The following is a 14759-nucleotide window of genomic DNA, read 5'->3' as shown; positions in this document are numbered from 1 at the left end:
GACCTGTTTGGATCATAGCGTAACCCTCAGTGATACGGTATATAATGGTTGTAATTCCTTATTTTTTGGACTATAAGACGCACCTAGGTTTAGAGGGCAAAACCAGGGGAGGCAAAAAAAAATCTAGGTGCATCCATGGTCCAGGAGTGTTTTATAGACCTTACCCCCCCCCCCCCCCCACTAAAATGTCTGCCTAAATTACACTATCCAGGTACACTAACCCCTGTTGCCCCTACAGAACACCCCCACAAACTATACTACATTACACTTCACTCCTGATGCCTCCTCTCCCCCCCCCCCCCCCCCCCACAGCTACACTACACAACATCCCCCACCCCCCTACACTAATCACTACAATGGTATTTTAGATCTCACCAGCCTGGATGACAGCTTCTGTCGTCTGCGGTGGGAAGGTAGCAGCAGTGCGATCCCAGGTGTTTTTACTGAGTGACTTAGCAGCAGCCACTGTGATGAATGGAAATACAGGTACTCTTTGTAGGTATCCTGTCCCTTCCTCAGTTCTGTTACAGCGCGACCGTCAGAGCTCTCAAGCGTCATTGCAGCTGTGATGAATGTAAATACCGGTACTCTTGGCAGGTATCCTGTCCATTCCTCATCCCCATAACAGCGCGATCCTCAGCGCTCCCAAGCGGCATAGCAGCTGCCGCTGTGATGACTAAATATCGGTACTCTTTGGCAGGTATCCTGTCCCTTCGTCAGCCCTGTAACAGCGCGATCCTCATTGCTCTTAAGAGTCACAGCAGCTGCCGCTATAATGTCCGGGGATGCTGCTGCTTGCTGTGAATCACCTGACCCTACGATCCCGGCAGAAATGTACTACTTAAGCCACATGGGACGCCAGTAAACTGCACAGTACGGAAGCCTCTGGGGAAGCCTCCGTGTGGCTGTAGACGCTGTTACGGGGCTGATGAAGGGACAGGATACCTGCCAAAGAGTACCGATATTTACAGTCATCACAGCGGCAGCTGCTATGCCGCTTGGGAGCTCTGAGGATCGCGCTGTTACGGGGATGAGGAACGGACAGGATACCTGCCAAGAGTACCGGTATTTACATTCATCACAGCGGCAGCTGCTATGCCGCTCAGAAACACCTGGGATCGCACTGCTGCTGCCTCCCCATCGCAGACGTCATTAGTTTAATCTAAGGTACAAAAGATACAAGCGCCGGGATTTGGTAAACTGCCACATTCGGACTATAAGACGCACCCACTTTTTCTCCCCACTTTTGGGGGAGAAAAAGTGTGTCTTATAATCCGAAAAATACGGTACTTTCCTGGCTTCTGTGAGCAGGAAAGGGATAAAAAGGGTCAAGTGTTCATAGATTTTTAGCTCTGGCATACTTCAATACATGTGTCATTGAGAAGATACTATGAAACAGTAAAAACTTAAAAAGTAGAGAGCACTGCTCTATTGGAATAGTAGACGATACGAAACAGGGGCGCTGTTGCTACTTTCTATTCCTACGCTCTTTCTCATAGTAAGTAGTACATGCGGCGATGGATCCTGGCAATGTTTTAGGTGGTTCAGGAGAAGAAACACTACTTGTTTACCCTTGTTCTGGGTGGGCATTATGCACTGTCTCCTTGGAACTGTATAAACAGCACAAAGAGGGCTCATAAAAAAAACTCTGCGCCACTGAACATAAAGCTACTTTACTTGCCCACCCCTAACCTAAATCCTTTGTGAGATCTCCTGGAGAATCTCCCCATAACGACACTATTGCAGCTGTAACAAATAAAAGGAATCCATTTAGGATTCGAACTATGAGAAAGTATGCCACATTCTATGTAAAAACTTCATATGCTTCTAAGATTTTAGACAGACTACACCTCCCAGTCGTACCTTGATCCGTTTGGCTTTCTAGATAATCTCCGTTCTCCTACACAAAGATGCTACACAGCGCACATCCTGGCCATTTGTTGCGCCCTCCATTAAAAGAATAGTCTCTGAAACCTCTGCACACCTCTGCCAAACCCTGATCTGAGCCAGCAAAACCAGGATGAGAAAGCCACATAACCATTTAGGTAATTTTAAACAATGTTCCCAACTGCAAAATACAGGCTACTGGTCTTTCTTGGATCAATTTAGATACTGAAGACACAGGACCTCGATTGGGAGAAGCATTCACCTGATTGGAGCCACAAAAACTAGTGGAGCTAAGGAGGAAAAATTATATGATCTGAGGTGATTTCTATCTGGCGGTGAGGACAAAAGAAGGAATACTGGGATAGGGAAGGGTCTCTTTATATTCAAATTGTGCGATCTGGCAGGTAGAGGCTTAGAACTGCCCATCTGTATGCAGCCACGGAGACACCAGGGAAGATTTTTCTTTGTCAGTCCCAGTGCTGTCTAGTTATGCCACGCTAGTTAACTGTGAGACTAGATTCATTAGTCCCTACAGGTTTTCCATATGCTGAAACATATCTGCTCAGTCGCTCATCCATTTTTCTTTTCTGTGGAGAAAAAGGGACGAACCATTTGAGCATTTGATGAAATTCAGATTGGCATGGGATGTAAACAAGAACGAACAGATGTCTCCCTTCAGATCATGCTTTCCCCTGAACAGCTGTAGCTGGGTTTATAGACCGTACTCGGCTCCTTGGCTATTCAGTTTCCCAGTAAAAGTAAATCATCCAGCGTTTGTACATTCACCTTGATCAATGGTACACCTAGGGAGAAGTTCTGAAGCGGGTTTGCAGCAGAATCCTGCTTGTAAAATTTAGCTGCTTGGTATTAAACTATGTGCAGTAATGTGTATTTGCAACTCTCGCACCTGCAATCCTGGGCAGATTGCTGCAAATCTGCAAACACCTGCAAAATATGTATCATTGTTTGCATCAGCATTTATCTGAACCTCTTTGTTGCCAGTTGCATCCCACACTGACAGTTTTTAGGGGTTAAAGCGGACCTGAACTCAAAACTTCCTCTTAGCTCAAAAAATACGCACCAGCATAATAACTTTTAAAGAAAAACATCTGCAGTGCATCTAATGCCATGCTTTCATATTGTTAACATCCTGTGCTTTCAAATTAGCATCTCTGCTGTGTCAGTCAGCAGTCACAGCTGAGGGATCAAATTACAACTTGTGATTAGACACAGATGAGGGGGAATTAGGTTAAACTCTGGGTAGAGAAGTACAGGGGCTAAAGCTCCAGCACAATGCCCAGGCATGGGGGGGGGGGGGGGGGGGTGTATTTGCAAAAGCGTACTGCCCACCTCATTCATATTCAGTTTTATGCACTTAAGCTGGTGGGGAGCTTCAGTCAATCGTTATACTGGCCCATCCTGTTCTACATTTGGGAGCGGATCTGTAAACCACACTGGAAAATCATTCCACTGAAATGCTTTTATTACTTTTTAAAAATGCATTAAAACTATATTGCAAACCTGCTTGTGTACCATATGTGTGTGTGTTTTCTCTGCTCCTTTTTACATTGAGTTCTGAGAGTGACATAAATTATTGTAAAGCAGAACTGCATAACAGCAGAATAACCACTTGTTATAAGTCTTGTGGATAAGTGAAGGCCAATTCCCTTACTACCAGACATGCTGCTACTTCTTCTTACCCCCCTTCTCTCCCCCTCACCCCTCCTGCAGTAATCAGCCAGATGAATAAATTGTTGGTCCTGTCCTTTAAAGCAGAACTGTAGATAGAAAATAAACACATTGCTTCACTTACGTGGGGCTTTTCCAAGCCCCCAGCAGCCGTCCTGTCCCGTGCCGCTTCTCGACGAGCCTCTGTTCTCCCGCCGCCAGCTACTTTCGGTTTTGCCTCCGGGCCACGCGTAGAAAGACAGGATAAGCTTGGCAGGGCTGCGCTAGCCTCGACTTACAAGTTGAGGTATGGGACGGAGCGGCGGGAGAACGGAGGCTCGGGCAGGACCGGCGTGGGACAGGACAGCTGCTGGGGGCTTGGGAAGCCCCAGGTAAGTGAAACAATGCGTTCATTTTCTATCTACAGTTCCGCTTTAAAGCACATAAAGCCACACCCTTGGTCACAGGCAACCAATTCCTTAGGCTTCTTGCACACCAAGACGTTGCATTAGGTGCCACGTTAAGGTCGCATAACGTGCACCTAACACAACGTATGGTGCTGCAAGAGCCGACGGTAGAGTGAGCCGCGTTAGGCGGCTCGAGTCCTATAATGTCTCCCAGAGTGGCGCTGATTGGCCAGCGGGACCACGTGATGCGGAGCGAGACACTCCGCATCACGTGGTCCCGCCGGCCAATCAGCGCCCGCCAGTGCAGTGAATATTAAGTAGCCATGTGCGCGCCTACTGTAGCTGGCTCTCCCCGCCTCCTCTCCGCCCCCCACTGCGCATGTGCAAACAGTCTAACGCAGCTATAGCCGCTCCAACGCCGTAGCATGCTGCACTTTGCACAGAACGTGCAGCGTTACATGTAACGCAACGTGGGCTGTGTGAACAGCCCACTTGTGTTACATTGCTGTGCGTTGGGGGAGCGTTACAGGCGCACTAACGTGCGCCTGTAACGTCTTGGTGTGTAAGCAGCCTTAATGATGTGGAACAATTGACTGCCTTGTGGGAGGGGAGATAGGGATAAGGATGGTGATAAAGATGCTGCATATCTCTGGCAGTAAGGAGGTGACCACCAGTAATCTGTTGTACATGTTGCATTATTGGTGGTCTTGAGGCCACAACTGCCTCCGTGGATATTCACGCTGTAAGGGCCTGAGCTTACTGCTGCCTTGTAAGTCAACAATGCAGCTCAGGCTGCCATCTGCAAGGTCCCTCATTTGTCATACACAAACTGTTTGCTGGGAACAGTAATGTGCTGGGTTTCAGTGCATTGTTGAAACGCAGTGCTGACAGCATTTAGAAGTCTAACAAGCGCAATAAAATGCGAAGGTGAAGGTGGTGGAGAGAAGAGGCAGAGCTGACGCAGGACACAGAGGCGGAAGTCCATTTAACCATGTGCTGTGTATGAATTTGAACATTTGCAATAGGCAAATATTACCAGTTGGTAAAAACACTTGCCAAAACACTGCTGGTTATGGGGGGGGGGGGGGGGGGGGGGTCACATCTAATATTGACGCTGCCAAATTTCTGCACCTGCTGGGGGTCGGAGGTGGCGTTAATGCTATTCCCCTTACGAGTTGACAGCCAATAACTGGATCTCTTCAGCAGCTGAATCTGATGCAGTGGGAGTGATCATTTGCAGTTACAGAGTAAACCATGTATCGGTTGTGTAAAAATAATTTGTTTAAAAAAGAAAATAAAGCTTTGGGTACTGCACTCTGTACCTGTATTTACAGTTATTGCGTGGACAAAGTGTGAGGAATGCTTTCTGTTAGATTCTGTCAGAAATAAGATGATTTGGAACTTTCCTTATCAAATGTCTCCTCCTTTCACAAACTGTCCACAATGACAAGAAACCTGTTTTCTCCTAATTCCCTCCCTGAATAGTATAAGCAAGAATAAAATCTATTCTGCTTATTTGACAATTTCTTGGGGGGGGGGAGGGGAGCAGTGCCTTTTTTATATCTGAAAATGGTGTAATGTTACTGTATTTAACATATTTCCTTGACAGAAAATTTTACAAGCCTTTAGAGGCTTTTTACGGCTATACTTCTACTTTCTGCTTCATTGATTTCATACGCTTAGAACATTTGCATCGCCGCTTGTCATTAACTGTTCCTTTTTTTTTCCTCTCTGCCTCTCTCCCTTTCCCTGCTGTAGATCCCCAGTTTGTCATTTATCAGCTGAAGGTTAAGATCTTTACATCCACTACAGGACCCACAAGACGTGAGGAGAAATACATGTATTTTGACTTCCCGCAGCCTCTTCCTGTTTGTGGAGACATAAAGGTTGAATTTTTCCACAAACAGAACAAGATGATGAAAAAGGTTAGTGTTTTCCAATGGTCTGTCTGACTTGCAGGCTTTAGATGGTGAAGAAATTACACTTGATGGATCAGATATTTGGAATCCTGTTTGGTTATTGTTAATAGCAGAGCTTGGCGTGCCTAACAGCATTTGCGGTGCAGTTTATCTGCACACTGCCACGTTCCCAGCACATTCCTCAGCTGGCAGAGCACTTCCTGTGTGACTCTGCAATCGATTCTGAGCTAGCATGTTATGTCTGAGGGTTTGCTTTTATTTCTGGCTGCAGTACGTCTCTGAAGGAATGTGAACGGAGGCACCTGTAAATACCATTAATAGTATAAGCCGCCTGCCTTATCAGTTCCGCACAGTGCCGAGGGAGGCCACTATGTGCTGCAAGCTGGATTAAATATTTACATACCTCCTGTTTGCAAGCACATGCTGCTAACTGGGATCTGAGCCTTACGTTTAAGGCTGACCTTTTGATTTGTAATAATTCCTGATTATTTTGTATACAGCAATGATGGCACTTTAGAGTTACAGGAATCCGGTAGTGAGATTTTCTTTAAAAAAAGCAAAAAAAAAGCATTTCACCCTCTTTCAGCTAGGCATAGTGACAGTATGTACAGTATATAAGCAGTTAGGCTGCGTTCACACCTGGGCTATGGAGTCAATATAGCCTATGGGGGTAACTCAGTTGCCTCAGGCTACAGCTGGACCACAGTGGACCATTGGAGCGGACACTACACCAGGGCTTGAGGAAGAAGAGTGTTGTTGGGATTGGAGGTTGTATAATAAAGGCACTAGATGAGGAAGGCATGGCAGGGATCATAGTGGTGGCACTAGATGGAGGGTGACTGGAGTTAGTTTCACCAATATATCCCCTTTTATTCCTTCTAATTGGACTATCTTTATGTCCCCTATAATCACCCCTAATTAGTGCCACTACTACCACTGTGCCACTCCAACTAGTTCAGTTATGTCTGCGTGTGCTCCCCTAGCTAGTATGATCTTTTATGTCCTTTTTAAAAAAAAAATTTCCACGGTCTACCGTGGGAAGAACAATCAGAAGACTTGGATGGGGAACAAATGTTTAAACTGAACCCTGAGGAAAAAGAGAAAGTGGGGTTGTTCTTGGAACATGTTTGGGAGACGCTTTCTGCTAATTGATCCCTGAACAGCTTCTATAGCTTTTGGAATGGTATACTGGTGCAATATCTATGAATGTCTGAAACAGAGCAGCTAGGCTGTTAAAAAAACATTGCATTAATCTAAAAGATTACAGGAATTTGTTCTGTATTCAGTTTCACTTACAGTTCCAGAAAAAGGATCAGTTAAAACCTGTTTTCCACTTACTTCCTGTGATGTCACTGATTAGTAAGCAAATCTATCAAATAGAAGCACACACCAAAAAAAAAAACCCCTTACGAGTTTTTATGGCTGAGTATTGCAGTTTCCTGTCGCATCACAAGCCTAAAGGAATGCAGACAAAGCATAACATAGGTTCTAATTAGAGCTGGGCAACGAGGTGTTAGTTCTGGATTTCCTGCAAACTGGAATAGGGTCTGTCCGATTCAATTTCTGCCAATATTGGTTGGCCCAAATCCAGGCTGCATACAATTTGCATATATGCTGTAATAACTAGCATCTCATTCACCATTGCTAGTTTTAAGCTTTGTGTTAAAGCATATAAGCCAGTTTTATCTGCATTTTAATTACTCCTGGATTTCTCTCCTAGGAAAAAATGTTTCATTTCTGGATAAACACTTTCTTTATACCTGGTCCCGAAGAATATTCAGATAAAGTAGAGAACGGAACATTACTTGGAGAACAGGAACTTGATGGTATCAAGAGCACGGAACGATCAGATAATGACAAGGAATATCTCACACTCACGTTAACAAAGAACGACTTAGATAAAGCTAACAAAGACAAGGCCAACAGATACTTCTCACCAAACTTCAAAGTAAGTCTGATTCTTTTCTATTGATGTAACGTGTGCTTTACAGGTTGAGGTAGAGACTTGCTTTTGGAGGATGTGATGCCAGTTAGCATCAGTGTGTTTTCTGAAAAGTTCCCAACATTTTGCAGAGGTGGTCCACGGGAGCCACTTTCCTGCTCTCTGGGGTTATAGGAAGTAGTGGGGTCACCTTTCACTTGCCTCAGTACCAGTGCAAATCTATGAAAGGAGCAGCAAAAGAAGAGGTGTACAGACAAGTTCCCAGCCCCGTGCATTATGAAACCTAGCAGTGCTTTGGGTGAGTTGAGGACACGTGTTAGAAAGAAAGGTGAAAGTGCATGGTAAAAAAAGTATGCGTGTTTCTGTGCGTTGCGCTGCGCTTCTTTCAAGACTACAACGCAAAAGTGTCTGCGGCCTTCAGGCGATGAGTATATAGCCGGGAGTTCCTGTGGCAGGAAGGGTCACCAATCCTCCATTTCAATCAAATCCATACGTATCCCATAAGGAACTCGACCCTCAGTGGATTCTTATCCAACGATATCCATTTATTTAGATCAAATATCGGCTATTACAGCACAACATGACCAGCACAACGTTTCAGGCGAGGTGCCCTTTTTCAAGTACTCGGTCTGAGCACTTGAAAAAGAGCACCTCGACCGAAACGTTGTGCTGGTCATGTTATGCTGTAATAGCCAATATATTATCTAAATAAATGCATATCGTTGGATAAGAATCCGCTGAGGGTCGAGTTCCTTATCGGAGATGTATGGATCAGCGCTTCTTTAAAGCAGGTTTTGCTTATTGTAGCAGTTGGCAATAAAGCTTTGTTTTCGTATGTAAATTATTTTTTTTCAAAAATGGGGGTAAAAAAACATGCACTTCTATGTGCTAAAAAGCACACCCATTCATTTGCATTGATGTGCGCTTTACAGCTCAATGCACAGAAATGCATGCAACCCTACGGGAATACACAGAAAACCAAATGCTTCTTCTATCAGCTGGATTCAGAAAACCTTAAGTTCAGATAAATGCATAATACATGGGGTTCTTTCCTATTTGGATGGGTTTGCGCTCTTGTATGCTGCAAAAGTTCAGTTCACACTTTCTCTCTAGTTGATGCTTCATTCAGCCTCCACTACCTTTAGGGGCCTGTACACACTGCTGCGCTTTTAAAATTTTCTCATGTGACTAAACACCCTTGCATGCACTAGTATGTCTGTGCAGAGAGAAAACAATGCGCTTCCCATGATCTCCAACACACTATAATTACGGCCTTTCACACTGTGTATCAACTGCTGCACTACAGACAGCAATAAGCGCATCAGTAACTCATCCACACACAAACACCAGGCCATCTCTACAACTCCAACTCTACACGGCCCCCCACCCTCTGCTATGGTCATCCACGTTATAAGCAAGCTGTTAGCCCTGCCTCCAAACGGGCTTCGATTCAGCTATCCAATCGTTTGCCTGGTCTTATTTCATCCTCTAGCCACTGATTTACTTCCTAAATGAAACCTGTTGCTGGAGGGAGGTTGGAATAGTCCGGTTTCAGCATGCAGCTCTCTATTGTCACTGGTTATTACTGTTTTTGAGATAAACCTTCAGACTAGTTTTATCTGTGGAAACCTGCAGATTTCCACATATCAGAAACTAGTTTATATGCTCATCTCACTGAAAGTTATTGCCAGCAACGGGTGACCATAGACTGGCATATACTGGTGCATGCCAAGGTGTTATGTCACATGAGAAAATACTTGTATGCAACTGTCTGGGATTTATGTACATTTTTCTTGTCTATGTCCTTAAGGAAGTGAACAAAAGCATCGACTAGAGAATACGTTTGAAATGAACTTTTGTAGCATAAAAAAGCGCAAATCCTTTAAAATTGTATTCCATTTCACTCAGTGTGCTGAGTGTAAAGAGTGCGATCTGTATGTAATTTTATCAGGATATCTGTTATGCATTTAGAAGAGCCCACATCCTGATGCAACTGTACATATCGGGTGCTTTCAACCAGCTTAGAGCTCAAATATGACAAGACACCTGAATAGTTCAGTTTGAGATGCTGATCAACACTTGCCAACGTGCGACTGGTTCTCTTTAAAGCAAACGGGTGAATTTTGCTATATAGTATTCTGGATACTGAACTCTGGAGGGGGTGGAAGCCTCTGAATCCTAAAGAGGCTTTCCCTGTCATCCTACGTCCTCCCATTCCAGTGCTGAGACACCTGACGAGTTGCCTCCCTGCACATGCGTACTAACACCGTCCTGCGCGGACTTCGGGGATTATTCGGGTCCATGATACCAGGTCCGTCTTTGTCTGAAGAAAGCCAGCCGGTCGGGATGGTGCTAGTGCGCCTGCGTAAGCTGATGACCAGGTCTTTTTTGGGGGGTCCCAGCACTGAAATGTGTCTGCAGAGGAGGACTAGGGAAGCCTCATTAGGATCCAGTGGTTTTCCCCTCCAGGGGTCAGTACTCCCTAGTACTTTTTTTTTTTGCTACGTGTACGCCTTAATCTGTGTAGTGCCATACAGGGGCAGGTTTTTACTTGGTTCACAAAATGTGATTTAACCTCAAACCGCTCTGTCTGGTACATCACAGCTTTGAGTCTTCACACCTATGTGAATACTTATTGCCCAGGACGTAGGCGTATAGGCACCGTTACAACACTTGGTTGTGGAACCAATTCTGTTGAGTCCCTGCCATTCACCACAAATTAGCTGGATCTGATCAGTAGTAAATCCAACTTTGGTTATTCATGTCTCTCCTCAACCACCTTAAACATTAAGGGAAGAGTTCAGCAAATGCCTGTACTGATGCCAGCTAGTTGCCCCACACAACCGTAAATGGAAGGATTATGCCACTGAAAGGCAGACTGGTTCTTTGTTTTAAAACAATCAAAGTTGCAAAATGGCACGTCTCCTCTGACACATGCATGTGTTCTAGGAATATTAGGCAATGGAATGTTAATTTCCAAGCTGCTCAGATGAAATCACACCATAGATCAGGATAAACCACTGCCCTTGGGTGTATACTGAAAGCTTCACTTAAAGGCTTAACTTATAGTTCTAGCATAACGTGCAAGAGTTTTTGTGGCTCGGTATCGCATGGTACGCTGTACAATGTACCTGCATTTTGAGTTATCCAGGACGCAGTAACATTTTACATACAAGTCAGTGACTTAGTGGATAGCATTCTCGCCTTGCAGTGCTGAGTGTCCTGTTAAAATGCCAGCCATCTGCACAGTTAGTGGGATCTCCCCGTCTTTGTGGGTTTCCTCCGGGCACCTTGGTTTGCAAGCATAATTTTGTTCCAAAAACATGCTTGTAATCCAAAGCACTCTTATATAAAAGCAAATCACCCCATAAGGATTAATGGAAACGCAGATTATCTGTTTCACAATACAAAAACGTATTCTAGAAAAATATTTACTAAAACCGTATATACTCGGATGTAAGTCGACTTCGTGTATAAGTCGACCCATATATTTGACCACCTTAAGCTGGAATTTTTTGATAACTCAAGTGTAAGTCGACCCAGGAAAGTATTGAAGTGTCATCATCATGAGTTTATTTATGCAGTACATGGGGCAAGATACCTGGAGCAATTAACCCCCTCATGATCCCCATGCACCTTCCCCACACTGTGCTACTGTTATTGTGTTAATACACATTATTAACAGAAGCACAGTGTGGGCAAGAAGCTTTGCCTGTGAGACCATGAGGGGTTAATTACAAAGTTCAGTATTTAGTGGGAGCCTTCACTACCTCTCTGCTCTCACCGGTGCGGTGCAGTAACTGCTCTCCCCAGCCGTCCTAGCTGCAGATGAGTAAAAGCCTGTGGGCTCACCGGACAGCCTGCTCACCGATCTGCCCGATTACCGCCAGTGTTGCTGGTTGCGGGATAACTTGTTCCTGGCTGCCTGATCAGCGCTCTCCCTGATCGCAGCTGGTGTCTTTCTCTGTTGCTCATGATACAATTCCCGCTATTAGCATCAGCCTTGCTGCGCCGATCATAGCTGCACTGCTGGACATGTGAAGCATCCTCTGCTCCTCCCTTTGCCGGAACTTGCTAAGACCACCAGCAGTGCAACAATGATTGGGGCGGCCAGGAACATGCTAATGGGAAATGTGTAATCGGGAGCAACATCACAGGACATTACACCAGCAGTGATCAAGGGGCCAGAAACAAGTGAACCAGCAACACCGACGGTGAATGGGGAGAGCGGTGAACAGGCTGCAGATGAGTCGACGGACAGCAGGGCACTTTTACTTATCTGCAGCTGGGGAGATCAGAGAACGGGGCGGCCGGGGAGAGCACGTGGTTCACAGCAATTGTGGTGGTCGGAACAGAGAGCCTTTTATACAGCCTAATTATACAGGCGATAAGTAAGAAATGTAGGTATTACCTGAAAATAAATCTACCCCCTACTTTCCTTAAAAAAAAAAAAATCTGACCTAAATTTCTCTACTTATAGCTGAGTATACGGTAGTACTGTATGAAGTACTAATGTGAAAGACTTTAGCCATAGCCAACAGAATCATTGCTATCTGTTGGCTCAAACCCTAACTTTTTTGTGTTCCTTTAACAAGGAACTTCACCAAGTTACATTTTGTCTACTTTTGAGGACCTTGTACAGTCCCTACACTCAGATTAAGTACAATTAAAGTGGACCCTAACTCAGAACATCATCCCTGCTCTAAAAGATACTCAACAGCATAACCTTCAAACAAAAACATTTCTTTGTTACAGCTGATACAAATCCTAAAATCTGCACTGTTTCTACTTCCTGATTGAATAAAGCAGACCTATTAACACCCTGTGCTTTCAAATGAGCTTATCTGCCATCTCTGCCGTAGCAGTCATGGGACACACGAGATATCAAATTACAACTTGTGATTGAACACAGATGAGGGGGCATTAAACGGGCTAAACTTTATAAATACATACAGGGTGCAGCACTCTTAAAGTTACTTGCAATCCAAGGTTTTACTGTACAGTGTGGTATTGTCAAGTCAGTGTCTCATCATTAACCAGTTCGCATTCAGTCGTTTTTCGCTTCATGCATCCGAACAATGTTCACCTCCCATTCATTAGCCTATAACTTTATTACTACTTATCACAATGAACTGATCTATATCTTGTTTTTTCCGCCACCAATTAGGCTTTCTTTGGGGGGTACATTTTACTAAGAGCCACTTTACTGTAAATGCATTTTAAAAGGAAGAATAAGAAAAAAACGGAAACAAATTTCTCACTTTTCGGCAATTATAGTTTTAAAATAATACATGCCTCCATAATTAAAACCCACGTATTGTATATGCCCATTTGTCCCGGTTATTACACCATTTAAATTATGTCCCAATCACAATGTATGGCGACAATATTTTATTTGGAAATAAAAGTGCATTTTTTCCGTTTTGCATTCATCACTATTTACAAGCTTATAATAAAAAAAAAAGAAATATTTCATCTTTACATAGATATTTAAAAAGTTTAGACCCTTAGGTAAATATTTGTGTTTTTTTTTTTATATTGTAATGTTTTTTTGTTTTTTTTTAATTAAACATTTTATGTGGGTATTTTTGGGAGGGTGGGATTGAAATTGTATTTTTTTTGTAAATATGTGTATTTTTATTTTTATTTAACATTTAGATGTAGTTTACTTTTTGGCCACAAGATGGCAGCCATGAGTTGTTTACAGTGACGTCACTCTAAGCGTACCACGTACGCTTAGAGCGACATAGGAAGCAGAAAAAGCGTAGCTTCCGAGAGAAGCTGTCGCTTTTTCTGCGGGGGAGAGGAATCAGTGATCGGGCACCGTTGCCCGATTCACTGGCTAACAAACCGCCGGCCGGGAGCGCGCGCGTGCACGCGCGCGATCCGCCGCGTGGACGCGCAGGAGCGCACATGGCTTCCTGGACGTGAGTTTCACGTCCAGGAATGTCAAATAGTTAAGTAAAATAAACCAGTGTATATTGCTTATATGGTTCTGTTCATTAATTTTCCATGTGTTTTTTTTTTTTGTTTTGTTTTTTTTTTTGCGTTTAGGTAAAGCTATCACTAAAACCGTAGAGGAATCTTCAAATTCAGAGGCAAGCAGCTCAACTTCAGTGACACCGGATGTTAGTGACAATGAACCTGATCATTATCGATACTCTGACACCACTGACTCTGACCCAGAGAATGAACCTTTTGATGAAGATCAGATCACACAGATAACAAAAGTCTGAACATCTGAACATTTTACATCTGAACATTTTTCTTTTATTTTCTCCTTGTGTTTTTTTTTTTCTTTTTTTTTTTTTTATCGAGGGAATTAAAACCACAGAAAAAAGACAAACTTGAATAAACTGAAAAAGAACCTTTTTAAATGGCAAATTACATTGTCAGACTACCAGTTATAGGAGCAATGTTTTTTTTTTTTTTTTTCCTTGACCAATATTGTTTCACCCACCAGGGTTTTGGCACTGTTGTCCAATGGAATGAGGAAAAAGGAGAGAAAAGAAAAAGTAAATTACAAAAAAGAAGAAAAGCTTACGTAACAATGTAAATAATATCCTTTCGTGTCAAAAGGACATTTAATCTTAATTAGGATAAATAAAGATGGCACTTTCCCATTTTATTCCAGTTTTTTATGTTTGTTTTTGTTACTACCCTGGTTCCCCCCCCCCCCCCCCCCCTTTACCCAAAGTGGAGATGTGTATACATAGGACCTTCAACCCCTCCCCTCCTTTTTTTTCTTTTTAAAACATTTTTGTCACCAGTTTAACTTCATAATGTGCTTTTGTGTAATACTTGGTTCACCTCCTGCCTCTTCACAGCCAGTGTGGCAACAGTTTAGATTTTTACAATTGGCTATGAAATGTTCAAGGATTCTTTCCATGTACCTATATGTATTCACTGCAGTGGAGAAGTTAATAATCTAAAGCT

General features: G+C 43.6%; 1 protein-coding gene across 1 annotated transcript in view; it reads left to right on the top strand.

The window, feature by feature from the left end:
- The window catches only part of PTEN (phosphatase and tensin homolog), a 34178-nt gene extending 19727 nt beyond the window's left edge, over positions 1-14451 (top strand). The window contains exons 2-4 of the mRNA XM_068258929.1: positions 5721-5887; positions 7602-7833; positions 13878-14451. Of these exons, the coding sequence (XP_068115030.1) occupies positions 5721-5887; positions 7602-7833; positions 13878-14059 (581 nt within the window). The 3' untranslated portion in view covers positions 14060-14451. The remainder of the gene's footprint in view (positions 1-5720; positions 5888-7601; positions 7834-13877) is intronic.
- The last annotated feature ends 308 nt before the right edge of the window (positions 14452-14759 follow it).

The sequence above is a fragment of the Hyperolius riggenbachi genome, chromosome 10, assembly GCF_040937935.1.
Source record: "Hyperolius riggenbachi isolate aHypRig1 chromosome 10, aHypRig1.pri, whole genome shotgun sequence".
Classification (NCBI taxonomy): domain Eukaryota; kingdom Metazoa; phylum Chordata; class Amphibia; order Anura; family Hyperoliidae; genus Hyperolius; species Hyperolius riggenbachi.
Note: the sequence above shows the minus strand (reverse complement) of the source record. Positions and strands in the feature narration are given on the sequence as shown.